The sequence below is a fragment of the Bos taurus genome, chromosome 3 (genome assembly GCF_002263795.3).
Source record: "Bos taurus isolate L1 Dominette 01449 registration number 42190680 breed Hereford chromosome 3, ARS-UCD2.0, whole genome shotgun sequence".
Classification (NCBI taxonomy): domain Eukaryota; kingdom Metazoa; phylum Chordata; class Mammalia; order Artiodactyla; family Bovidae; genus Bos; species Bos taurus.
In genome coordinates this window covers 55,093,919-55,119,620 of record NC_037330.1, presented here as the reverse complement: position 1 = coordinate 55,119,620, position 25,702 = coordinate 55,093,919, and the positions used below count along the sequence as shown (strand labels likewise).

The window sequence follows — 25,702 nt, the reverse complement described above, 5'->3', positions numbered from 1 at the left end:
TCTTCTTCCTCCTATCTCTGTTTGTCCTTTCTCTGGGCCTCCAATTCCAATAGGTCTTCATTAGTAAGCTCCTTATATGGAACAACAAGTTCAGTGAAGTCATCCTCTTGCAGATTTAGCTTAAAATAATGATATTGTGCTACTGTACTCTATATAGTGTGTGCATGCTAAGTCACTTCAGTCGTGTCCAGCTCTTTGTGACCCTATGGACTGTAGCCCGCCAGGTTCCTCTGTCCATGAGATTCTCCAGGCAAGAATACTGGAGTGGTTTGCCGTTCCCTCCTCCAGGGAATCTTCCCAACCCAGGGATCGAACCCACATCTCCTGTGTTTCCTACATTGGCAGGCAGATTCTTTACCACTAGTGCCACCTGGGAAGCCACTCTATACAATACGGGTACAGAAAAATCACAGTCACTTGTAGAGGATGCATACACATGACGGTATACCCCAAACGCGTGAGCTAACTTATATAAGCATGACTGGACATGAACACATGTTCACATCTTGGAAAGTTCTCAACTTGAAGGTTCATTTGTGGGGAATTTACTGGATTTTTCCTTTTTTTAAAAAAATTACTGCCATCTTAGCTTCATTTTTGAAAGTGTGGTAGTGGTAGCAAAGTCTCCAACTATTTTTGTAGATTTGCTTGTTTTTTCCTTTCAGTTATATAAGTTTTTGGTTCATATGTTCTCAGGCTCTGTTGTTCAGTGCATATGTTTATAATTTTTTATCTTCTAAATGGATTGACTATTTTATCAAAATGTAATATCCTTTTTCTACTGTAACAATTTTGGATTTAAAGTAGTCTATCTCTCAATCTCTTCAACAAGTGGTGCTGGGAAATCTGGTCAACCACTTGTAAAAGAATGAAACTGGACCACTTTCTAACACCATACACAAAAATAAACTCAAAATGGATTAAAGATCTAAACGTAAGACCAGAAACTATAAAACTCCTAGAGGAGAACATAGGCAAAACACTCTCCGACATATATCACAGCAGGATCCTCTATGACCCACCTCCCAGAATAATGGAAATAAAAGCAAAAATAAACAAATGGGACCTAATTAACCTTAAAAGCTTCTGCACATCAAAGGAAACTATTAGCAAGGTGAAAAGACAGCCTTCAGAATGGGAGAAAATAATAGCAAATGAAGCAACCGACAAACAACTAATCTCAAAAATATACAAGCAACTCCTACAGCTCAACTCCAGAAAAATAAACGACCCAATCAAAAAATGGGCCAAAGAACTAAATAGACATTTCTCCAAAAAAGACATACAGATGGCTAACAAACACATGAAAAGATGCTCAACATCACTCATTATCAGAGAAATGCAAATCAAAACCACTATGAGGTACCATTTCACACCAGTCAAAATGGCTGCGATCCAAAAGTCTACAAATAATAAATGCTGGAGAGGGTGTGGAGAAAAGGGAACCCTCTTACACTGTTGGTGGGAATGCAAACTAGTACAGCCACTATGGAGAACAGTGTGGAGATTCCTTAAAAAACTGGAAATAGAACTGCCTTATGATCCAGCAATCCCACTGCTGGGCATACACACTGAGAAAACCAGAAGGGAAAGAGACACGTGTACCCCAATGTTCATCGCAGCACTGTTTATAATAGCCAAGACATGGAAGCAACCTAGATGTCCATCAGCAGATGAATGGATAAGAAAGCTGTGGTACATATACACAATGGAGTATTACTCAGCCATTAAAAAGAATACATTTGAATCAGTTCTAATGAGGTGGATGAAACTGGAGCCTATTATACAGAGTGAAGTAAGCCAGAAGGAAAAACATAAATACAGTATACTAACGCATATATATGGAATTTAGAAAGATGGTAACAATAACCCGGTGTACGAGACAGCAAAAGAGACACTGATGTATAGAACAGTCTTATGGACTCTGTGGGAGAGGGAGAGGGTGGGAAGATTTGGGAGAATGGCAATGAAACATGTAAAATATCATGTAGGAAACGAGTTGCCAGTCCAGATTCGATGCATGATGCTGGATGCTTGGGGCTGGTGCACTGGGACGGCCCAGTGGGATGGTATGGGGAGGGAGGAGGGAGGAGGGTTCGGGATGGGGAACACATGTATACCTGTGGCGGATTCATTTTGATATTTGGCAAAACTAATACAATTATGTAAAGTTTAAAAAAAAATAAAAAATAAAAAAAATATATAAATAAAAAAACTAACAGAAAAAAAAAAAAAAATAAAGTAGTCTATCTGATGTTAGTGTAGCCATTCTAGCTCTCTTTTGGTTACTGTTTACACTGAGTATCTTTCTGTTCTTCCTCTTTCAATTGATATATGTCTTTGGTTCTAAAATGAGTCTTTTTTAGACAGCATATAATTTTGTCACGGTTTGGGTTTGTTTATTTTAATCCATTCTCAGTCTCTGCCTTTATTTTGAACAGTTTAATCCATATATGTTTAAGATAATTACTGATAAGGTGCAGTGCAATTCTGATGCTGACTACCCAGAGTTAGGTCAAATTTCATAGGTTTATGGCACAGTCCCCCACAAGACTGCCTTCACTTCAGACACAAGCTGCAAGCTTGGGGTTTCCCCAACCACTCACACTTCTGACCAACTGGCTACAAATTTAGGGGTTCCTACTACCACCTCAGACAAAGTAATTCCATGGAACAAGTCACAGAACTCAGAAAAGCTCTATGTTTATAAGTAAAATTTTATTATAAAGGCTACAAATTAAAACCAAAGAAGAGACAATAGGGAGAGATCTGGCAGTTTCCCTGCTGTCAATATGCATCACCCTCACAGAACATCAATTTCTGTTTTTAGCCAGTAATAGCTCTGACTATTCAGAATTTTTATTGTGGCTTTATTAGTGGGTTGGCGAAAGGGTTTGTTCGTTTTTTTCCATAAGTTGGCTCTAGTAGTACTTAATTGTCTTTAACTTCATTGGAAAAAATTTTGTTGGATTGTATTGTGACAGCTGTCATATCAGCATGCATTTTTTAAAAACTTATCAAAATTAATGAATTTTTGTGTAGCCATTTTAATATTGAAGGGGGCAGGAAAGAAGTAACATTTTAGCGTGTTATGCTTTATTATTTCAAGAAAGGTAAAAATAACAACTGAAACACAAAAAAGAAAAAAAATTTGTGCAGTGTATGGAGAAGGTGCTGTAACTGATGGAATGTGTCAGAAGTGGTTTGATAAATTTTGTGCGGGAGATTTCTCACTGGATGATGCTACATGGTGGGGTAGACCAGTTGAAGTTAATAGCAATCAATCAAGACATTGAGATCAGTCAATAGTATACTATGCAGGAGACAGCCGACATACTCAAAATATCCAAATCAAGCACTGAAAATAATTTCCACCAGTTTACTTATTTTAATCACTTTGGTGTTTGGGTTCCACGTAAAGTAAGCCTTCTGGTCTATATTTCTGCATGCAATTCTCTACTTAAATGTAACAAAAACGTTCTGTTTTTAAAACAAATTGTGATGGGCAATGAAAAGTGGATACTGTACAATAATACAGAATGGAAGAGATCATGGAACAAGTGAAATGAACCACCACTAACCACACCAGAGGCCAGTCTTCCTCATAAGAAGATAATATTGTATAAATGGTAGGATTAAACTCTTTCCAGAAAACCAAACATTTAATTCCATCAAGTACTGCTCTCAGTTAGACCAACTGAAGGAAGCACTCAATGACAAGCATCCAGAATTAGTCAAAAGAAAATGCATTATCTTCCATCAGGATAGCCTAAGACCACATATGTCTTTGATGACCAGGCAAAAACTGTTACAGCTTGGCTGGGAAGTTCTGATTCATCTGCCTTATTCCCCAGACATTGCACCTTCAGATGTCCATTTACTTCAGTCTTTACAAAATTCTCTTAATGGAAAAAAAATTCAATTCCCTAGAAGACTGTAAAAGACATCTGGAACAGTTCTTTAAAAGATAAAAAAATTTTGGAAAGATGGAATTATGAAGTTGGACTGAAAATTGGCACAAGGTGGTAAAACAAAACAGTGAATATATTGTTGAGTGAAGTTCTTGGTGAAAATGAAAAATGTGTCTTTTATTTTTACTGATAAAAAACCAAAGGAACTTCTTGACCAACCTAATACATAGGAGCGAGTGATTGAATCATTGGCCACTTGATTGAAATCAGTCTCTAGACCCTGACCTTTTCCAAAAGACCATAGTTCTGACTGATATGTGGGTCAAAACATGAGCCCTCTAACCATATAGTTGGTCTTTGTGTTATAGCCAGCCCCCATTCTGGAACTGTGCACAGGCCTACTGTGAGTCATTTTGTTAGCATAAACTCACATGTGGTCTGAGGAGTCCACCATGAATAACAAAGATACTGCTATTGCTAGGGAACTGACAAGGGTTTAGAAGATCCCTCTTAAGAACCAGGGAAATAAACCAGCGAAATTCATTATTATGGAACAAAAAGGCTTACTTCTACCATTTTCCTATTTGTTTTCTATAAATCTTCATCTTTTTTTCTGAATTCTTTTGCTTTCTTTTATGTTTGATTGAATTTTTCTAGTTTACCTTTATTTTATTCTTTCCTTGACTTCTTTTCTGTATATTTTAAAATTATTCTTAGTGGTTACTCTAATGATTACAGTTAATATCCTAAGTTTATAACAGTAGGTCACAAAAACTCTGCTCCTATACGTCTGTGCATCCTCATCATTATATTTTTGTTGACATAGAGTATGTCTTTATGCACTGTGTGCCCATTTGATTAGATTGTATTATATATTATATTACAATTATTGTTTTATCCGTGTCTTTTAAGTCATAAAGTAAACATGGAGTTACAAACTGAAAATATATTAATAGTGATACTGGCTTTTTAATTTACCTATGTAGTTAGTTTTACTGATGCTATTTTTTTTTTTCTATGATTTCAAGTTACTGTCTAGTATTCTCTTTCATGTCAATCTGGATGATTTCTTTTAGTATTTCTTCTAGGAAGATCTGCTAGTGATAAGCTCCCTTAACTGTTGCTTATTCTAGAATCTTTTATTTCCTTCATTTTTTTTTCTAATTTTATTTTATTTTTAAACTTTACATAATTGTATTAGTTTTGCCAAATATCAAAATTTTTTGAAGGTTAGTTTTGCATATATAGCATTCTTGGTTGACAGGCTTTTTCTTTCAGCATTCTAAAAATATCATCCCAGCCCCTCCTGGCTTTTATGCTATCTGATAAAGAATCAAGTTTTAATCTTATTGAGGATTTTTGGTAACTAATGATTTGCTTCTCTCTTGCTGCCTTCAAGATTCCCCTTTTTGTCTCTGGTTTTTCACAATTTGATTATAATGCATCTCAAAATGGTGATTTCTTTTGAGTTTATTCTACTTGGATTCTTTGAGCTTCTTGATGTGTAGTTTCATGTCATTCATCAAATTTGGGATGCCTGTGCATGTGTGTGTGTGTGTTTATTACTTACTTTAGAGATTCACATATGCATATTGAACTTAATACAATCTGTGATCATAGTATATACTCTCTTCCAAATTAGTTGCTGACCCTTGAGTAACGCAGGCTAGGGATGCCAGGCCTCTGCAGTCACAAATCTGTATATAACTTCAATCAACACCCACATGTCTTCAGATTCAACCAACTGTGGATCATAGAGCACTATGGTTAAGTATTTAGTGAAAAAAATTCACATGTAAGTGGACTTGCTCAGTTCAAAGCCATGTTGTTCATTTCCAATCTATATCTTCTAGTTTTGTTTTTACTTTAAAGAGCAAAAAACTTTAAAGGTATAGGTGATCCATGTTTGATTGAATTAGTGCATATGGGATTACAGATATGGAAAACCTACTATGAAGTTACATGCACATTTTTGACTCTGCAAATGGTCAGTGTCCCTAACTCCCACATTGTTCAAGGGTCAACAAAGTATTTTTTTCAAAAAACAAAACAAAGCATTGTCCTTTATATCTAGTGACTCATTATTCTTTCTGCTCTTGTTGTACTTGAAATTTTCTGTTAAAATTTTCCTGTAGCCTATACTCCTTTCTTTAGCATTTATTGTAGTAAACATGTGCTAGAGTCTAATTTTTCCAGTTTTTCTCTTCACAATAACATCCTTCATTCCCCAACATTGAATTTCCTTCATTTTTTTTTCCCTTTCTTTTCCTAAGACTGCACTTTCAATTCAGATATCTTTAAGTTTTCTGATTTTTCAGCCTGCTTAAATATGGTGTTGAACAACTCTAGGAAACTTTAAAAATTTCAATTAGTGTACTTTCCAGCTCCAGGATTTCTATTTGGTTCTTAGTTATAAATTCTATGTCTTTATTAATATTCCCTATTTGTTGAAATACTATTCTCCTTTTTCCCTTTTGGTTTCTTTTAGGTCTTTGACCACATGTAAGCTTTGACCATTTGTAAGACAGTTGGTATAGTCAATCCAACGACTACTTTGTGTAGTAAATCCAATGTTTTGACTTCCTTATGGATGGAGAAGGAAATGGGAACCCACTCCAGTGTTCTTGCCTGGAGAATCCCAGGGACGGGGGAGCCTGGTGGGCTGCAGCCTATGGGGTCGCACAGAGTTGGACATGACTGAAGCAACTTAGCAGCAGCAGCAGCAGCGGGGATAGTTTCTGTGAATTTCTACTTTTCTTGTGAATTGGCCATACTCTCTTATTTATGTGCTTGCCTCATAATTTTTTATTGAAAGCTGGTTATGGTGAATATTATTTGTAACTCTGGAATATAGTCCCATTTTCTATAATTTCTTATTGCTGTTTGACACAGGATGTAGTTGTTTAGTGACTTTGTAATTATGTGTGGTCACTGAAGTCTCCATTAAGTTATTAGTCAACTAGTGTTTTGACAGACATTTTTTTTTAATGCCTGCAGGTAGAAAGAAAAATTTGCCTTACATTTGCAGCTGAATTCTTTGTTTGTGTGCCAAGGCATACTTTCAGCATTCACCCAAGCATTTTATAATTCTGCCTTTTCTTGTACAGAGCTTGAATATCAGCCTGATGTGAAAGCTTAGTGCCTTCTTAGATCTCTTCTGAGGATGTCTGCTTTTGCAGCTAGTCTTCTGGTTTTCCAGTAACATGTAGAAACATTGCAGAGCTCTTATTCCCTAAAACAGCTTACTTCCTATCTCCCGCCCCCCTAAGACTATAGGATGTCTCTTAAATAATATAGACAACTGATACCCTTTGCTCCAGGCTTCATTTGCCTTTCGATGCCTTGTACTTAGCTGTTTCTCTGCTTTGAAAGATTTCTTAGTTAGTTGAAAGAAAGGTAAACCTTTTCCGTTAGTCCTCCAGGGAGCCTTCAGAGAGGTCAAAGCAGGCATCCAGAGTTCTTTGAGAATGTAGTCTTCTATGCTCCCTCTGGCACCAAGAACCTGAATCAGAAATAAAGCCTGCTGTCTTCGGGACTCCTGGGCTTCCCTCGCGGCTCAGTGGTAAAGAATCTGCCAGCGGTGCAGAGGACACTGGAGCCGTGCTTTTGGTCCCTGGGTCAGGAAGATCCCCTGGAGGAGGGAGGGCAAGGCAACCAACTCCAGCATTCTTACCTGGAAAATCACATGGACAGAGAAGCCTGACAGGCTACAATCCATAGGGTAGCAAAGAGTTGGACATGATTTGAAGTGACTGAGCACAGACACCGTCATCAGGACTATCACCAAGCCATTGGGGTTGGGGAGAGGAGAGATGAAGCTGAGATAAATTAAAATGCCCCAAAGCTTTCCCACCAAGTGTTCATTGCATTTTTTGATCAAGCATTTGCTTGGTTGCAGTAAACCTTTGACTGTTTCCCAGATTTCTGGTAGCGTTTATTCTAACCAGTTTTCCTGATTTTGTTTGTTTTCCTGTGTTTCTGTAAAGAAATTGCCTTTAAAATTTGCTACCCTACCATTTTCTTACCATTACCTACAGAGATTTTTATGGCCCATGTGAATGTGACATTCTGGATACACAGGCCTTCCCCATCCCCAAGAATCTTTAAATTATCAATATGAATGTCAGCAGGGGCTTTGCCTTAAAAATAATGTCATTAAATATTTTGAGGATGTGAAAGTGTTCTTCAGAATTGTACAGCATACTGTCATATTCTAGTAGCTTTGGATATCATTATCAGTTTTATATTATGGCAGACTTCTACATTAAATCTTGAAGGACAAATTTATAGTTGGACAGTGCTGTTACTACTATTAATATCACTCTAAAGCTTCAGTTACCAAATTGAGTTCCTAAATTTGTGGTACCTTGGGATACCAAGTGAATTCACGAGTTACCCTGGGATGCCAACTGAATTTTCCTTCACTGCTATATTAATAAATACTATAGGAAAATCAATATGGAATAGAAAATAATGGTGGCACTTTTCAATCTAATTCCAAAGTTTGATAAATTGTACAGTGCCCAGTAGGTACACATATCTCATTAGGAAGTGATCATGGTTATTTAAGAATGAAATATGATTACTTTTCAGTATATTTTTTTTCAAATAGTTATTTATAATATCCTATAAAACAGAACTGTTCGGTGTATCATTTAGACTACTAGCACAATGAAAAAGTTGAGATACTAGGCTACTATGAAACGGAAAAGCTTGGAAGCCTCTGGCCCAAACTTTCTATTGTATTTTAAATGTTTAAAGTATTTATTGTTTAAAGCATTTATCTTATGAGGTATCACCTCGCACTGGTAAGAATGCCCATCATCAAAAAATCTACAGACAGTAAATGCTGGAGAGAGTGTGGAGAAAGGGAACCCTCTACACTGTCATGGGAATGTAAACTGGTATAGCCACTATGGAGAACAGTATGGAGGTTCCTTAAAAAACTTAACAGTAGATACCATATGATCCAGCAGTCCCATTCCTGGGCATATATCTGGAAAAAAACATAATTTGAAAAGATTCATGCACCCCAGTGTTTATTGCAGCACTATTTACAATAACCAAGACATGGAAACAAGCTAACTATCCATCAACAGAGGAATGAATAAAGATGTGTTACATATAAACAAAAGAAGAGACTTTTGGACTCTGGGAGAAGGCGAGGGTAGAATGATTTGAGAGAATAGCATTGAAACATGTATATTATCATATGTGAAATAGATCACCAGTTCAGATTTGATGCATGAGACAGGGTGTTCAGGGCTGGTGCACTGGGATGACCCTGAGGGATGGGATGGGGAGGGAGGTGGGATGGGGGTTCAGGATGGGGAACACATGTACACCCATGGCTGATTCATGTCAATGTATGGCAAAAAACCACTACAATATTGTAAAGTAATTAGCCTCCAATTAAAATAAATAATTTAAATTTGAAAAAAGTAAAAAAAAATGTGTTACATATAAATAATGGAATGTTAGTCAGCCATATGAAAGAACAAAATAATTCCATCTGCAGTGACATGGATTGACCTAGAGATTGTCATGTGCATGCATGTGTGCTCAGTTGTGTCCAATAACTGTAGCCCGCCAGGCTTTTCTGTCCATGGAATTCTCCAGGCAAGAATGCTGGAGTGGGTTGCCATTTCCCACTCCAGGGAATCTTCCCAACCCAGGGGTTGAACCTGCGTCCCTTGGGTCTCCTGAATTGGCAGACAGATTCTTTACTACTGTGCCACCTGGGAAGGCCATAGACTATCATACTGAGTGAGAAAAGCAAATATATGACATTGCATATGTGGAATCTAAAAAACAGGGTACAAATGAACTTACCTATCAACACAAAACGGAAATAGAGTTACCAGTATAGAAAACAAACTTATGGTTACCAGGGAGTAAGGTGGGGCTAGGGATATTGGGAGATTGAGATTGACATATATACACTACTGTATATAAAATAGATAATTAATAAGGACCTATTGTATATAACACAGAGAACTCTACTCAATACTCTGTAATGGCCTATATGGAAAAGAATCCACAAAAGAGTGGATATTTGTATACGTACAGTGATTGACTTTGCTGAACACCTGAAGCTAGCAGAACATTGTAAATCAACTATACTCCAATAAAAAATTTTAAAAGTAAATAAAGCATTTATCTTTCCAACCACATCCTCTATAACTTGTATCACACATCTTCTGTCACAATCTGATTTGTGCACAGTGCCTATTAAATGTCTTTGACTTATTATATGTCTCCTTTTTTAAAAATCAAAACTGGAATATAGACCTGTGAAGAACAAAGTCTTTGTCATCTACCTACATGTACTCTTAATCCCCATCACAGGGTACTTTATACATTCATTTCAGTTCAGTTCAGTCGCTCAGTCGTGTCTGACTCTTTGTGACCCCATGAATCGCAGCACGCCAGGCCTCCCTGTCCATCACCAACTCCCGGAGTTCACCCAGACTCACGTCCATCAAGTCAGTGATGCCATCCAGCCATCTCATCCTCTGTCGTCCCCTTCTCCTCCTGCCCCCAATCCCTCCCAGCATCAGAGTCTTTTCCAACGAGTCAACTCTTCGCATGAGGTGGCCAAAGTACTGGAGTTTCAGCTTTAGCATCATTCCTTCCAAAGAACACCCAGGACTGATCTCCTTTAGGATGGACTTGTTGGATCTCCTTGCAGTCCAAGGGACTCTCAAGAGTCTTCTCCAACACCACAGTTCAAAAGCATCAATTCTTCGGCACTCAGCTTTCTTCACAGTCCAACTCTCACATTCATACATGACCACTGGAAAAACCATAGCCTTGACTAGACGGACCTTTGTTGGCAAAGTAATACATTCAGTAGATACTTGGTAAATATTATTTGATAATAAGGCAGGGACTGTACTTATCTAAGTTTCCCCACCTAATGGCTCAGGACTGAACATAATATTCAAAACTTAAGAAAGATTCACTGGTTAAAATACAGTTGCTAAAGTTATACTTTTAGAAAAGTAATAAAGCTACATTTTAGAAAATCAGCTCATGTGACTGGAAATTATTTTCCTTTTCTAGTCTAGATGGTGCCTCTTCCTAACTCTTTAACCTTTTTTTAGTTCTGTCCATGTTCTTCATTCCCTTACTTTACTTTTAGTGATGTAAGTCAAGCCTAAAAGGAAGTATCTTAAGATATTTTGGTTTTTTAAAAAATTGCTCTAATTATCTACTGGACTTTAAATTTGGAATTAACTAGAAAGAGAAACAGTAGTGGTATTAATAAAGGATTAGACATGATAAAGGATTAGTCTAGATAAGTAGTTGGAGTATTTACTGCCCTGACTTTTTACTGCATGCTATTATTTATGGTTTGTCTCATTTACACTTGTTTCTTTTGCAATGCTATGCTTATAATACTAAAATTTACAAATTACTTTGATACAAAGTATGATTGAATTTTTTAGTCCAAAATTTCAAGACTAGTTTCAAGTTTTTATCAAAGATTTCCTCAGAATTAAAACAAAAAAAAGTTACTCAATTGTACCAAGTTGAAATATTGAATTAGTAAAATTGACGTAAAATAATTTTTCCAGAAAGTAAGAGAAATTAAAAAATATTTACTTATTCTAATGGAATTCATAGCTATTGCTTATGAATATTTACTTCTTGGCTTTGTTTGTTTTTAAAATTTCATATTATGGGTTATAAAAGTAAAAAATTTAATTTTAAGCTATTTCTTATATGGTTATATGCAGATGCAATTGTGTCACCTCATAAAAGAAAGAAACTTCTATATACTTAATAAAGATCTTAAATATCTCCAGGTTTTTTCCTAAATGAAAGCAGGTGTTGAACATTGTCATCTCCTAATACATTGAGATTACTAAAATATTTAATTATTTACCAGGATTTGAAGTAGTAACTAGATGTTTTCAGTTTTCCCAGGATGACTTTTACATCCAAACATTTACAGTGGAAATGAACTAAGTTTACCACCTTAACAATAACAAAAAAAAGCAAATAAAACACACAGACACAAGTTGTTTCTTTTGAACCAGAATTGAAATGATATTCGTTAAACTTACAATGAGCCTTCATACTTTACAGTGAGATAAGGTTTCCATAGCCAAACCAAAAATAAGTTTGAACTTTTCCCTCATGCTTAGCCATCTTTATTGGGATATATTTGAAGTAATACACAAATTTTTCTGGTTTTAAATATAGTTTTACAATTTTTAGTGAATAAATATACCTGAGCTACCATTATCGATATCCAGTCTATAGAACAGTTTTATTGCATATATTTGAATTATATAATTTGAGAAGTTTTGTTATATATATAAAGTATGAAACCATCACCACAAATCAAGATAATTATATACATCATCTCCAAAAGTATCCTCATGTGCCTCTGTGAAACCCCTCCTTCTTTCTCTTTTCCTGCTTTCTTTCCCCATACCTGTCCCCAGGCAAATCACTGGCCTGTTTCTGTCACTAGATATTAGTTTGCATTTTGTAGAATTCTGTATTAATTGAATCATACAGTGTATACTTTCGTGGGGGAAATCTGGCCATTTTCACTCTGAATAATTCAGAAGAATTGCATGTATCAGTAGTCCCTTTCTGTTTATTGTTGGTACTATTTAATTGTGTGACTATACCATAACTTTTTTACCCATTCACCTCTAGTTGATAGTTGGGTTGTTTCCATTTTGTACTTTTTTCAAATATAACCGCTAATAACATCCTTGTATAATTTTTGTGTAAACGTGCATTTCACTTCACTTGGATAATACCTAGGAATGTTGTAGCTGGATCACATGGTAGTCTTCTGATAATGGGTTCTTTATCCACTTTTATATTTGAAAAAGCTTCATTTTTGAAAGATATTTTCAGTAGATTTAGAATTCTAGGTTCATGGTTTGTTTCCTCAGTACTTGGAAGATATTGCTTCTCTGTCTTGCTCTCATTGTTTCTAATGAGACATCTGCTGCCGTCCTGATCTTTGTACGTACTTGTCTTTTTTTCTCTGGTGGTTTTTAAAACTTTCTTTTTATCATTTGTTTTGAGAAATTTAATTATGTTATGCTTTGGTGTAATTTACTTATTTTTCTTTTGCTCAGTGTTTATTGAACTTCTTGGAAAGTTTCAAGCACATTATAGTTTTAACCATATTTGGAAAATTTTTAGTCATTATTTTTTCAAATGTCTCTTCTGTTCTCTGTCCTCTCTACTTTTCATGAAGGTCTTTCAGTACTCATATATTAGGACACTAGAAGTTAAACTCACAGCTCACATATGTGTTGTTTTGGGAGTTTTAATTTGTTTTTTGTCCTCCAAGTCTTTCCTTTCTATCTTCTATTTTTGATCATTTATATTGCTCTAGCTTCAAGTTCACTAGCCTTTTCTTTTGTGATGTGAATGTGCCACCAATCCCATCCAGTTTTTTTTTTTTTAATCCTCAGACAGTGTAGTTTTCATCTCTAGAATTTTTTTGTTTTTTTTTTTTATTTCTTTGATGTCTCTCTTCAACATTTTAAATAGAATATATTTATAGATAACTGTGTGAATGTCTGCTAATCATAATATTTATATCAGTTTTATTTTTTAAATGGGTCCTACTTTTCTGTTTATTTGCTTTCCTGGTATGATAGGCAGAATATTAAGAATGACTTCCAGAATCCCTCCCATGTGAATATGATGGAGCATCACTTCTGTGATGTGGCAAAGAAGAGTTTTACATACGTGATTAAGGTTACTACTCATTTGAGTTAATGTAAAGGACAGTTATCTGGATCAGCTTAATACAGTCACATGAGCCCCTCAAAAAGCAGAAGAATTTCCCTGGCCAATTATTATTATTAAAGCTGCTCAGTCATGTCTGATTCTTTGTGACCCCATGGACTATATAGTCCATGGAATTCTCCAGGCCAGAATACTGGAGTAGGTAGCCTTTCCCTTCTCCAGGGAATCTTCTAAATGCAGGGATTGAACCCAGGTCCCCTGCATTATGGGCAGATTCTTTATCAGCTGAGCTACAAGGGAAGCCCAAGAATAGTGGAATGGGTAGCCTATCCCTTCTCCAGTAGACCTTCCCCACCCAGGAATTGAACCAGGGTCTCTTGCATTGCAGGTGGATTCTTTACCAACTGAGCTATGAGGGAAGCCCTCCCTGGCCAATGGAAGAAGGGAAAGTCAAAGAGATATGAATCATAAAAAGGATTTTATGTGCCCTTGCTGGCTTAGAGATGGGGTGGGGTCACATGACAAGGGATGCAGGTCACCTCTAGAACTTGAAAATAGCTCCTGGCTGTCAGTAGCAAGGAAATAGGATCCCTATTCTTATGGCTTCGGGAAACTAGAGTCTACCAGTAACCTGAATGAGTTTAGAAGCAGGTTCTTCAGAACTTCCAGATTAAGAGCCCAGCCTGGCAGACACAATGATTTCAGCCTTATAAAATCTTTAGCAAAGAATGCAGACCCTCCCACTCAAGCTCTGGCCTACAGAACTATTGGGTAATAAATGGATGTTGTTTAAAGGCACTGTGTTTGTGATAATTGGTAATACAGTAATAGAAAACAAATACACCTGGTAATCTTTGAGTGAATGCCAGACATTTTGAATTTTAGCTTGTGAGGTGCTGGGTATTTTTGTATTCCTACAAATATTACAAATATTTTTGAGCTTTATTCCAGGTCACAATTAAACTACTTGGAAACAGTTTGGTCTTTTGGGTAATGCTTTTTTTAATTTTTTTTTTTAAATTATTTTTGGCAGTGCTGGGTCTTCGTTGCTGCACACAGGCCTTCTCTAGTCATGGCGAGCAGGAGCTACTCTTTGTTGTGGTGCCTAGGCTTCTGTTTATGTGGCTTCACTTGTTACAGAGCACAGGTTCTAGAGCCCACGGACTTCAGTAGTTGTGGCTCGAGGAACTAGTTACCATGCGGCGTGCAGAATCTTCCCAGGCCAGTGATTAAACTCGTCCCCTGCATTGGCAGATGGACTCTTAACCACTGGACCACCAGGGAAGTCCCTGGGTAATATGGGACTACAGCATTGTTTAGTCTAAGGGTAATTATTCTGTGTTCCTGAATCAAAACTGAATACTTAGTCTGAGGAAGCTTCTGTACGTCTCAGGAATTCTGTCTCTGGATAGCTGTATTTTTTCCTTTATGCTGGCTGTGAAGTCTAGCCCTCCCAGTGCAATCTCTCTCGTTTCTGTCTCCTTAACTCAGGTAGTCCACTTGGCTCCCCCTTTCTGTACTGTACTGATGTCCATTAGCCTTTAACACTTTTTTTTTGTACTCTTTTTTTTTTTTTAAGTTGTTTGAGTTGAGAGTAAATACAGACTTTCTTTACTTTGCTGAAAGTCCTTTGGTTACTTTTAAATAATTAAAAACTTTAAATAAAATTAAGTTTTAATTATTTAAGTTTAATGGGACAGCTTTTCCCAGAAGATACTCTTCCTAAAGTGCTTACTATATGTAGTATCTAAAATTTTAATATTGAAGAACCATTTTAAAATTTTAGTACACTAACTCTAGCCCAAATGATGACAAAGCCATATCTCCAGATAGCTAAGCTCAGATGTCCTCAGTTTCATTTGAACACCTTTCATATGTATTTGCCTAAGAAAACGACAATTATTTTATGCTTGGATAATTATAGCCCATTATTACTTGACTAACTAAACTATTAAAGTGAAAAGATAATGTTATTTTACATCTCAAATAGAACAGAAATCCATCTATTCAACCCCCCCCAAAAAAACCTGTAGTCATTTTCTGTGTTAACTGTGCAATTATTAAAAACAACTGTTATTCACATAGTCAGATTTCCTTGTTTCTAATTTCTGTATGTCTGTTTTAATAGGCATATTATTTAGCTTTATATTTCCCCTCCCACTTGTTTTATCCATATAATTCTGTAATTCTTCCATGTAATTACAGAAGTGACTATTCATATACACTAGAAGATGATGTAACTAGTTTTGTTCTGTGCCCTGTAGACAGCTTTTGGGAAGTGCTTTTCTTTCTATAAATTTTTTTTATAGTTGTCTTAAGTGAGAGTTTTTAATAAATTTTCTAAATAAAGCAAGAAAGAAGATAGTTACCTCAAAGAACCTCTGGGAGAAGAGATGTTGTTATTTTAGCAAACATTTCCCCCCCTATTTCTTAATAGTTAACAAAGACATAATTCTATGTGTGGAGAATTAATGTTTTCTTTCTTGATACTTAAATATGCTATAGGTACTTTGGAAGTTCGTCTTATGGGCTGTCAAGATATCCTAGAGAATGTCCCTGGACGGTCGAAAGCAGCATCAGTTGCACTACCTGGTTGGAGTCCAAGTGAGACCAGATCATCCTTCATGAGCAGAACAAGTAAAAGTAAAAGCGGAAGTAGTCGAAATCTACTAAAAACTGATGACTTATCCAGTTCAGTAATCAGATTTTTTTTTTAACAATCAAATAACAAATTAAAGTCCAATACAGAGGGCTGAGCGGTGGGGACAGAAGAGTGAGAAGAGTGAAAATTGGACAACAAACTTTACAATTATGATTTCCATAATTTAAAATATCAAAAGCTGTAATGACAGGAAAATTTTAAAGGCTACAAAATTTACCATACTGAAAATGTTGGAAAACTGAATGACATTTAGCATTAATTTCTTTAGAATAATGAAATACTGAACACCACTCTTTATGACAAACTCTTTGTGTCACATCTTGATTCTTTAAATGGAATAATGACACTTCTAAAGTAATGAAGAAATTTTGATAAATAACCGTGTTAAATTAGGATTATAGCCTAGTGTCCAAGAAGTAAACTGAAATGGGGGAGTGGGTAAAGAATAAAATACAAGAGGTTTATGAAGTACTTTGGAGATACTCTGAAGTAGTCATAATCTATGATATATAACTGGTGGGAAAGGCATGTAACAATTCAGCCTAGTACAGTATATCTGCTTTCCTGTATATGGAGAGAGACTTTAGGAAAAATGTAAAAATAAAAATCATTTAAGGTAAAACCTTAATAAATAGCAAATGTAGAGGGAGAAAAACTGGGTGATTGATAATAATATATAAAAATACACCCACACATACATGTGTGGCAAACAACTACTGGCCACCTGTAAGTCCTTTCAGTAATTTTCTGATGTAAACGAAATAGCAATTAACTATTTATGTTTTTATAAAACACAAAAGATAACTTGGAAGGGTCTAGTAGAAGTGTGTGTGTGTGTTTATATACAGCTAGCTGTTTAAGATTTAAAAGCTTCAGTAGTGAGTAAGAAAAACTTATTTCAAAGTCCCATAAGACTTTTGTTGACATAAAACAGTGTTATTTCTATTTTAAAGGTTTTAAAGTACTTAATCAAATTTTAAATTGTAATTACAGATGATGTCTGTGCAGTTTTGAAGCTGGACAATACTGTGGTTGGTCAAACTAGCTGGAAACCCATTTCCAATCAGTCGTGGGACCAGAAGTTTACACTGGAACTAGACAGGGTAAGATGAGAAACTTTTTACCTGAATTTTCATTATATTTATAATTCATTTTTCATGCATATTTTATGTTTTAGAAGAGTTTGATAAATTTTATTCTTAACAGAATCTAAGAAGAACCTAGGTATTTTTGACATTTCCCATCTGATGAGGTATATATAAATCTACCTTATCAGATTGCTGCAGGAGCTTTCATTTGTGCAGTGATTTGAAAATATATACTTTGTACTAACCTGAAAGATCGACAACCAGGTGAGATCTAATATTGAACTATTTTTTGAATTTTAATAATGTGCTGTCTAACCACTAAGGAGATTTTTCTGACTCACCACTTGTGGGTTATATTATCAAAGCTGCATTTGAAGTGAACTGTTGTGCTCAGACAGACATTCCTCCATGTATCTCAGTGGATTTCATGGATACTGTGAGTGGCTAGAATGTAATCTGTAATCTGCTGCAGAACCCAGCAGAAGTAAACTTGGTCCAGAGTAGAGTTAAATCCATGGTGATAATTTTACTTACATTCTGATGTATCCATTGGTGTGTGGGAAGAAAATATTAAAATTTAATCATAATTTTATCTAAAAGATAAGAAAGATGTTTTGATCATTTAGTATTCAGGTTAATGGTACATATGTCTTTAAAAAATTACATATATTAGTGAAAGCAGATTTATAGTGCTTAATGATGATATGATGTGGCACTTACTACTCTGGCCTCTACTTTTAAATATTTTTTCTGGTTTATTTCTTTTCTATCTCAGAGGCAGCATCTTAATCAGGCCCTCACCATTGCTTTTCTTGGTTCAAATACTATGTCACCCACTTAAATGTATTTGGACAAATGCTTAACTTTTTGTGTATATCAGTTTCCTTATCTTTAATACTATCCACCTCACTGAAGGGCTTTCCTGGTGGCTCAGCAGTCAGAGAATCTGCCTGTAGTGCAAGAGACGATTTCCCTGGACAGGGAAATGGTAACCCAGTCCAGTATTTTTGCCTGAGAAAGCCCATGGACAGAGGAGCCTGGCAGGCTACAGTCCATGGGGTTGCAAGGGTGGGATATGACTTAGTGACTAAACTACCACCACTAAAGAGCTTTTGATAGGGAAATTGACATCTGATTTAGATGATCAGATGTAAATAATACAAATATTGTTGTTGTTGTTCAATCGCTAAATAGTGTCCGACTCTGCAATCTCATGGGCTGCAGCACGCTGGGTTTCTCTGTCCTTCACTTTCTCCCAGAGTTTGTTCAAACATATCCATTGAGTCATTGATGTCAGCCAACCATGTCATCCTCTGTCACTCCTTTCTCCTCTTGTTCTCAATCTTTCCCAGTATCAGGGTCTTTTCTGATGCTCTGAAAGAGCTCTGGAAAAGAGCTCTTTTCCAGAGTCAGCTCTTTGCATCAGGTGGCCAAAGTATTGGAGCTTCAGCTTCAGCATCAGTCCCTCCAATGAATATTCAGGACTCATTTCCTTTAGGATTGAGTGGTTTGATCTCCTTGCAGTCCAAGGGACTCTCAAGAGTCTTCTCTAGCACCACAGTTAAATGCATCAGTTTTTTGGCACTCAGCCTTCTTTATGGTCCAACTCTCACATCTGCATGACTACTGGAAAAACCATATCTTTAACTATGTGGAGATTTGTTGGCAAAGTGGTGTCTCTTTTTAATACGCCATCTATGTTTGTCATAGCTTTTCTTCCAAGGAGCAAGTGTCTTTTAATTTCATGGCTTACAGTCCCCATCTGCAGTGATTTTGGAGCTCAAGAAAATAAAGTCTGTCACTATTTCCATTGTTTCCCCATCTGTTTGCCATAAGTGATGGGATCGGAGGCCATGATCTTCGTTTTTTAAATGTTGAGTTTTAAGCCAGCATTTTCACTCTCCTTTTTCACCTTTATCAAGAGGCTCTTTAGTTCCTCTTTGCTTTTTGCCATTAAGGTGGTGTCATCTGCATATCTGAGATTGTTGGTGTGTCTTCCGGCAATCTTGATTCCAGCTTGTGATTCACCCAGCCCAGGATTTCACATGATGTTCCTTGCATGTAAGTTAAATAAGCGGGGGCTTCCCTGGTGGCTCAGACTGTAAAGAATCAACCTGCAGTGAGGGAGACCTGGGTTCAGTCCCTGGATTGGGAAGATCCCCTGGAGGAGGGCACGGCAACACACTCCAGTATTTTTTGGAGCTTCTCTGGTAGCTCAGTTGGTAAAGAATCTGCCTGCAGTGTAGGAGAACTGGGTTTGATCCCTGGGTCAGGAAGATCTTCTGGAGAAGGAAATAGCAAACCACTCCAGTATTCTTGCCCATGGACCAAGGAACCTGGCAGGGTGACAATATACAACTTTGATGTACTCCTTTCCCAATACAAATATAGAAGCTAATAAAAAAGTTACTAGCCCATAATGGGAAAAAGTTTATAAAGGAAGAAAAAAAAAGCTCTAACAATCAAATCTTAAGCAGTGTCCCTAGCATAGGAAAAGAAGGAAGATTTGCCAAGGAGAAGTAGAAAACTCTGGGTAGAATCAGATCATAACCTTATGAAAGCTTATCCAGTATCTAGTGAAGAGTTGCTAGGATGTTGAGATGATGAAATTCCTGTTACAAATGAAACACTTCAAAGCAAATGGGATTTAAAATCAATTATAGATTTAACTAAGATTTGGTAACTGTCTTTAAAGTGAAAAGGAGGGGCTTCCCTTGTGACTCAGTGGTAAAGAATCCACCTGCCAATGCAGGAGACATAGGTTCAATCCCTGATCCGGGAAGATCCCACATGCCACAGAGCAACTAAGCCCCTGCACCACAACTGTTCAGCCTGTGTTCTGGGAGCCACAACTACTGAGCCCATGTGTTACAACTACTGAAAGCCCGTGTGCCCTAGAGCCCACGCCTGCAACAAGAAGAAGCCACAACAATGAGAATCCAATGCACTGCAATTGGAGAGTAGCCCCCACTTGCTCCAACTATTAGGTTCGTACAAAAGTAATTGCAGTTTCAGACCACGAATTGTAAATCATTATGATTAGGCTCAAACCCATTTTTAGCTATCAAAATAGGAACCATTGCAATCAATACATTTTGCCAATGAGAAATGAGATTGTTTTTTCTTATACCATAACAATCATGCTTCAGGATTCAGTAAACTTTTTGAAAGCATTTTCTGCCTCCTGCTGGTTGTGTGTTTTCCCTGCATAAAGTTGTTGAGATGCTTGAAGAAATGGTAGTTGGTTGGTGAGAGGTCAGATGAATATAGCGGATGAGGCAAAACTTCATAGCCCAATTTATTCAACTTTTGAAGCATTGGTTATGCAATTACGCAGTCAGGCATTGCTGTGGAGAATTGGGCCCTTTTTGTTGACCAATGCTGGCGGCAGGCATTGCAGTTTTGGTGCATCTCATCGATTTGCTGAGCATACTTCTCAGATGTAATGGTTTCTCTGGGATTCCAAAAGCTGTAGTGCCTCAAACTGGAAGCAGACCACCAGAAACCATGACCTTTTTTTGGTGCAAGTTTGGCTTTTGAAAGTGTCTTGGAGCTTCTTCTCAGTCCGTCTGCTGAGCCGGTCATTGCTGGTTGTCATACAATCCACTTTTTGTCGAATGTCACAATCTAATTGAGAAATGGTTTGTTGTTCTTGTGTATAGTAAGAGAACTTGTGTACAGTAAGAGAAGACATGCTTAAAACAACAGTTTTTTTTGATTTGCAGTCAGCTCATGAGGCACCCACTTATAGAGCTTTTTCACCTTTCTGATTTGCTTCAAATGCCAAATGATTATAGGATGGTTGACGTTGAGTTCTTCGGCAACTTCTCACATAGTTGTGAGGGGATTGGCTTTGATGATTGCTCTCAGTTGGTCGTTGTCAACCTCTAATTGCCAGCCACTATGCTCTCCTCTCCTTGGCAAAACTTCTTGAACCACCACTGCACTGTCTATTAGCAATTCCTGGCCAAATGCATTGTTGATGTTCCGCATTATCTCTGCTGCTTTATGAACTCAAAAAGTCATTCAAATAAAAAATGTCACTTGAATTTGCTTTTTGTCTATCATCATTTCTATAGTCTAAATATAAAATAAACCTCAATTATTAAGTCATCAGCAAAAAACATAAAGTAAGAAATTCACGTTAAAGTGATGTATAGTGTTGTTCGGTCACTAAGTCGTGTCCAACTCTTTGCGACTCCATGGACTGCATCACACCAGGCTTCCCTGTCCTTCACCATCTCTTACAGTTTGCTCAAACTCATGTCCTTTGAGTCTGTGATGCCATCCAACCATCTCATCATCTGTCGTCCCCTTCTCCTGCCTTCAATCTTTCCCAACATCCAGGTCTTTTCCAATGAATCAGTTCTTCACATCAGGTGGCCAAAGTATTGGAGCTTCAGATTCAGCATCAGTCCTTCCAGTGAATATTCAGGGTTGATTTCCTTTAGGACTGACTGGTTTGGTGTCCTTGCTGTCCGAGGGACTATCAAGAGTCTTCCCCTACACCACAGGTTGAAGGCATCAGTTCTTTGATGCTCAGCTTTCTTTATGATCCAACTCTTAACATCTGTACATGACTACTGGAAAAACCATAGCTCTGACTATATGGACCTTTGTAGGCAAAGTAATGTCTCTGTTTTTTAATTTTTGTCTAGGTTTGTGATTGCTTTTTTCCCAAGGAGCAAGTGTCTTTTAATTTCATGGCTGCGTGAAATTTATACATCATGAAATTAAAAGAGCAGGAGTCACCACATTTATTTAAGAATGTATTCCAGTATCAAATGGCAAAGTTCAACAATGCGAAAGCGCAATTACTTTTGCACCAACCTAAACAGAAAAGCCTATGCAGCAACGAAAACCCAGCACAGCCAAAAATAAATAAAATTATTGTTATTATTATTATTTTTAAATTATACGGAGGAACACATAAAACAAAAATTAAAGTAGGGATAGCAGTGAGATGTCCATTTGTGTGTATTGACTAAATGGATTGGTAGTAACTTCCTCAAGCTCACTGTTAAGGTTTATTGGATGAGTTGTTGTTTATGCTGATCAAGTAGCAGTGTTTGCCAAGTGCTTTAAAAGGGGCAAGTGGTAGGTTGTAGTACGTGTTCTGTTCATCCTTGAACATCCTTGACTGTATGCTTTGTGAGTGTGGAAGATAAAGCAAAATCAATGATGATAGATTTTATTTCAGTACAAAGAATAGTACTGTTCAAAAATAAATTGCTACAGTAAGTTCTCTCTCAGTGAGGTTTTTTAACTTCTCATTTTATATCAGAGTATAGTTGATTAACAATATTTTATTAGTTTCAGTTCAGTTGCTCAGTGGTGTCCGACTCTTTGTGACCTCATGAACCACAGCACACCAGTCCTCCCTGTCCAACACCAACTCCCGCAGTTCACCCAAACCCGTGTTTGGGTGAACTCAAATCCTTTGAGTCGTTGATGCCATCCAACCATCTCATCCTCTGTTGTCCCCTTCTCCTCCTGCCCTCAGTCTTTCCCAGCATCAGGGTCTTTTCAAATGAGTCAGCTCCTCGCATCAGGTGACCAAAGTATTGGAGTTTCAGCTTCAGCATTAGTTTTTCCAATGAATATTCAGGGCTGTTTTCCTTTAGGATTGACCGGTTTGATTTCCTTCCAGAGTGATTATATATCGATAAATTTCAGAGCTGATAGTAGGCCAGGAGTGTCCTTCAGAATGTTCTTTCTTCCTTGATAATTTGTATGAGATAGACAGTTAACAGTGGCAAAAATGAAGAAACAGCAGAAGATGATGAAAACCTGGTAAAGAGTGAATAATTTACTATTATCCAACCTATACACTTAGAAAACTACAAAGTTTGATAACTGTTGTTTGGTAATGTTTTACTTGCACTGTAATCTTCATCTGAAATTGTTTTTCTTCTTCATGACATGAGACTTTCTTCCCACTTTGGAGTAATCTCTCTTGAAACTTTGAAGACACTGCATCGCTAAGTAAAGCTATTCATCCCTTAGGTCAGTTTGACCTTCTGGGTTCCTAATGTGCATGTTACCTATCCCTGACTGGATTAGAAGCTCCTCTTTGGGGAAGGCCACATTGCTAAGCATGATAAATACTTCTGTTTATGTAGTATATTTTACCTTTCATGTGCTTTTTTAGTTTTTATTTTATCCCTTATATTTTTAGAATATTTATTTATAGAAAATGTTTATAGAAACATTTATAGAAGATATTATTTTAAACTGACATGTTCATGCTCAGCATTTTGCCTAATGTCAAGCTTCTTTGCTATGACATTCTAGAACTAAGTTGTCTATACTGTTTCTTTCTTTTCCAAAATACAAAAGTTCATAGGTCTTTTCATTTATTTTTTAATTTATGTTGTATTTTTGGTCATGCCATGTAACTTGTGAAATCTCAGTTTCCCAACAAGGAACTGAATCCAGGCCATGGCAGTGAAAGCCCAGAATTTAAACTTCTAGGCCACAGAGAACTCCCAGATAGATCTTTTTAGAGTTTTGAGATACTCTAGAAATTATCTAGATTTAGAATGATCTAGAAAAGTTAAAATTATGTTCCTGGGAGCTCGGGGCTCTTGTAGAATCATTTCAGATACAACACAAACTATTTTTATGTATGTGTTTTGATTTTGTTTTGAGATTCAGGGTAAGATGTCATTTGAAATTTGGCAGTTTAAAAAAAAAGTTTTGAAAATTACTGATGTAATCCAGCCTCCTCATTTTACAGATTAATAAGGATATTTTGTGTTCTAGAGGTTAAATAACTAGCCCAAGGTATAAACTAGGATTCTGAAGTGTCCTATCAGTTCCGAGTTCTTTCTGTTCTTATCAGGTTACCCTTTTTATATTTTCTTATAAAATTTCTTCTTTATTAATGTTTATTAGAAACACAATAGCTGTCTAATTTCACATTTTTTCTGAATTCCCTCAGCCTTCCTCTAGTAAAAAGTTTAGTCCTTCCATGAGAGATTGAAATAAAAAGCAAGAATTCTTATATATAACCTCTTCCCATTCACATTTCCTTTTGATTAACTTTGCTAATGTAATGGGGAACCATCTTTATCAATATTAGAAACAGGATGAATTGAAGCTTGGAAAAGTTTTATCAGGAACCAGTTCTGGAGAAGGCAATGGCATCCCACTCCAATACCCTCGTCTGGAAAATCCCATGGACGGAGGAGCCTGGTAGGCTGCAGTACATGGGGTCACTAAGAGTCAGACACGACTGAACGACTTCACTTTCACTTTTCACTTTAATGCATTGGAGAAGGAAATGGCAACCCACTCCAGTATTCTTGCCTGGAGAATCCCAGGGAAAGAGGAGCCTAGTGGGCTGCCGTCTATGGGGTCTCACAGAGTCGGACATGACTGAAGCGGCATAGCAGCAGCAGCAGTTCTGTTAAGAGCAGAGTACTAGAGAATGTTCACTGATCAGTGGAAAAAGAAGAAGAGAATATTGACAAAGTGGGAGCCAGTAGAAAGGTTGTAGAATTAGTGGATTAGAAGTAACAGTGAGGTTGAAGGATCAGTGGATGTTGAGGGGCTAGAAAGATTGAGCTACTAGAATGTTAGGAGGTGATGGTCAGAGAGAAGGATGCAAACAGCTGAGGCTGTGGAAAGATTATAGATACTGGTGGGAGTGAGAGGCTGAAATGTAGGAATGAGGACAAGATTAGTAGAGAACTTCTCAAGGGATTCCTATTTATTGTTTTTGCATTATCAGAAATTGCCAATACATAGTATTAAACTATCCACACTCCTGTCCTCATTCTTCCAAATAATTAAATCAGTAACTTAGGGTTTATATTATTATGAAAGTGAAAGTGTTAGTCACAGTGTGAAAAGTATAACAACTTTTAAGTATTACTAATTCCATCCCCAGCATCAATACTACTTTCATTTGCCTGACTCAAAACAAGTTTTCCTCCCTGATACTGTTGGAGAATACAGAAAGTAGACTTCTCCATTTCTAGTTTAAAATAATGTAGTCTAAACTACCAACCTCTGGTTCAATTATGTAGTTTATAGTTCCGAAGATAACTGTTTTCAAAATACTTAAAATTCTAACTAATGCTAAAAATGCTAATAATATAGCATTAATACTTATCACTTCTAAATGCCATTGTTGATCTTGAAATAATTATACTTCCCCTTTCATGACAAATATTCTCTGCATTAGTAATATCAGAAAGAAGCAGTGAGGTAGGAGGTCCTCAGCTCATGTGCTCACTGCCAAGGTGTCTTTTCCTCGTCATTTTTCCTGATTGTCTGTGAGACCTTCTAGCACATTGTGTCTT

At 36.8% G+C, this 25,702-nt stretch overlaps 1 protein-coding gene across 3 annotated transcripts in view; it reads left to right on the top strand.

Annotated features, from left to right (window-relative positions):
• The window catches only part of PKN2 (protein kinase N2), a 145,739-nt gene that overhangs the window by 81,319 nt on the left and 38,718 nt on the right, over window positions 1–25,702 (top strand). For all 3 annotated transcript variants that reach the window (XM_010803303.4, XM_024988972.2, NM_001193242.1), the window contains exons 7-8: window positions 16,149–16,334; window positions 17,299–17,408. In XM_010803303.4, the coding sequence (XP_010801605.1) occupies window positions 16,149–16,334; window positions 17,299–17,408 (296 nt within the window). The remainder of the gene's footprint in view (window positions 1–16,148; window positions 16,335–17,298; window positions 17,409–25,702) is intronic.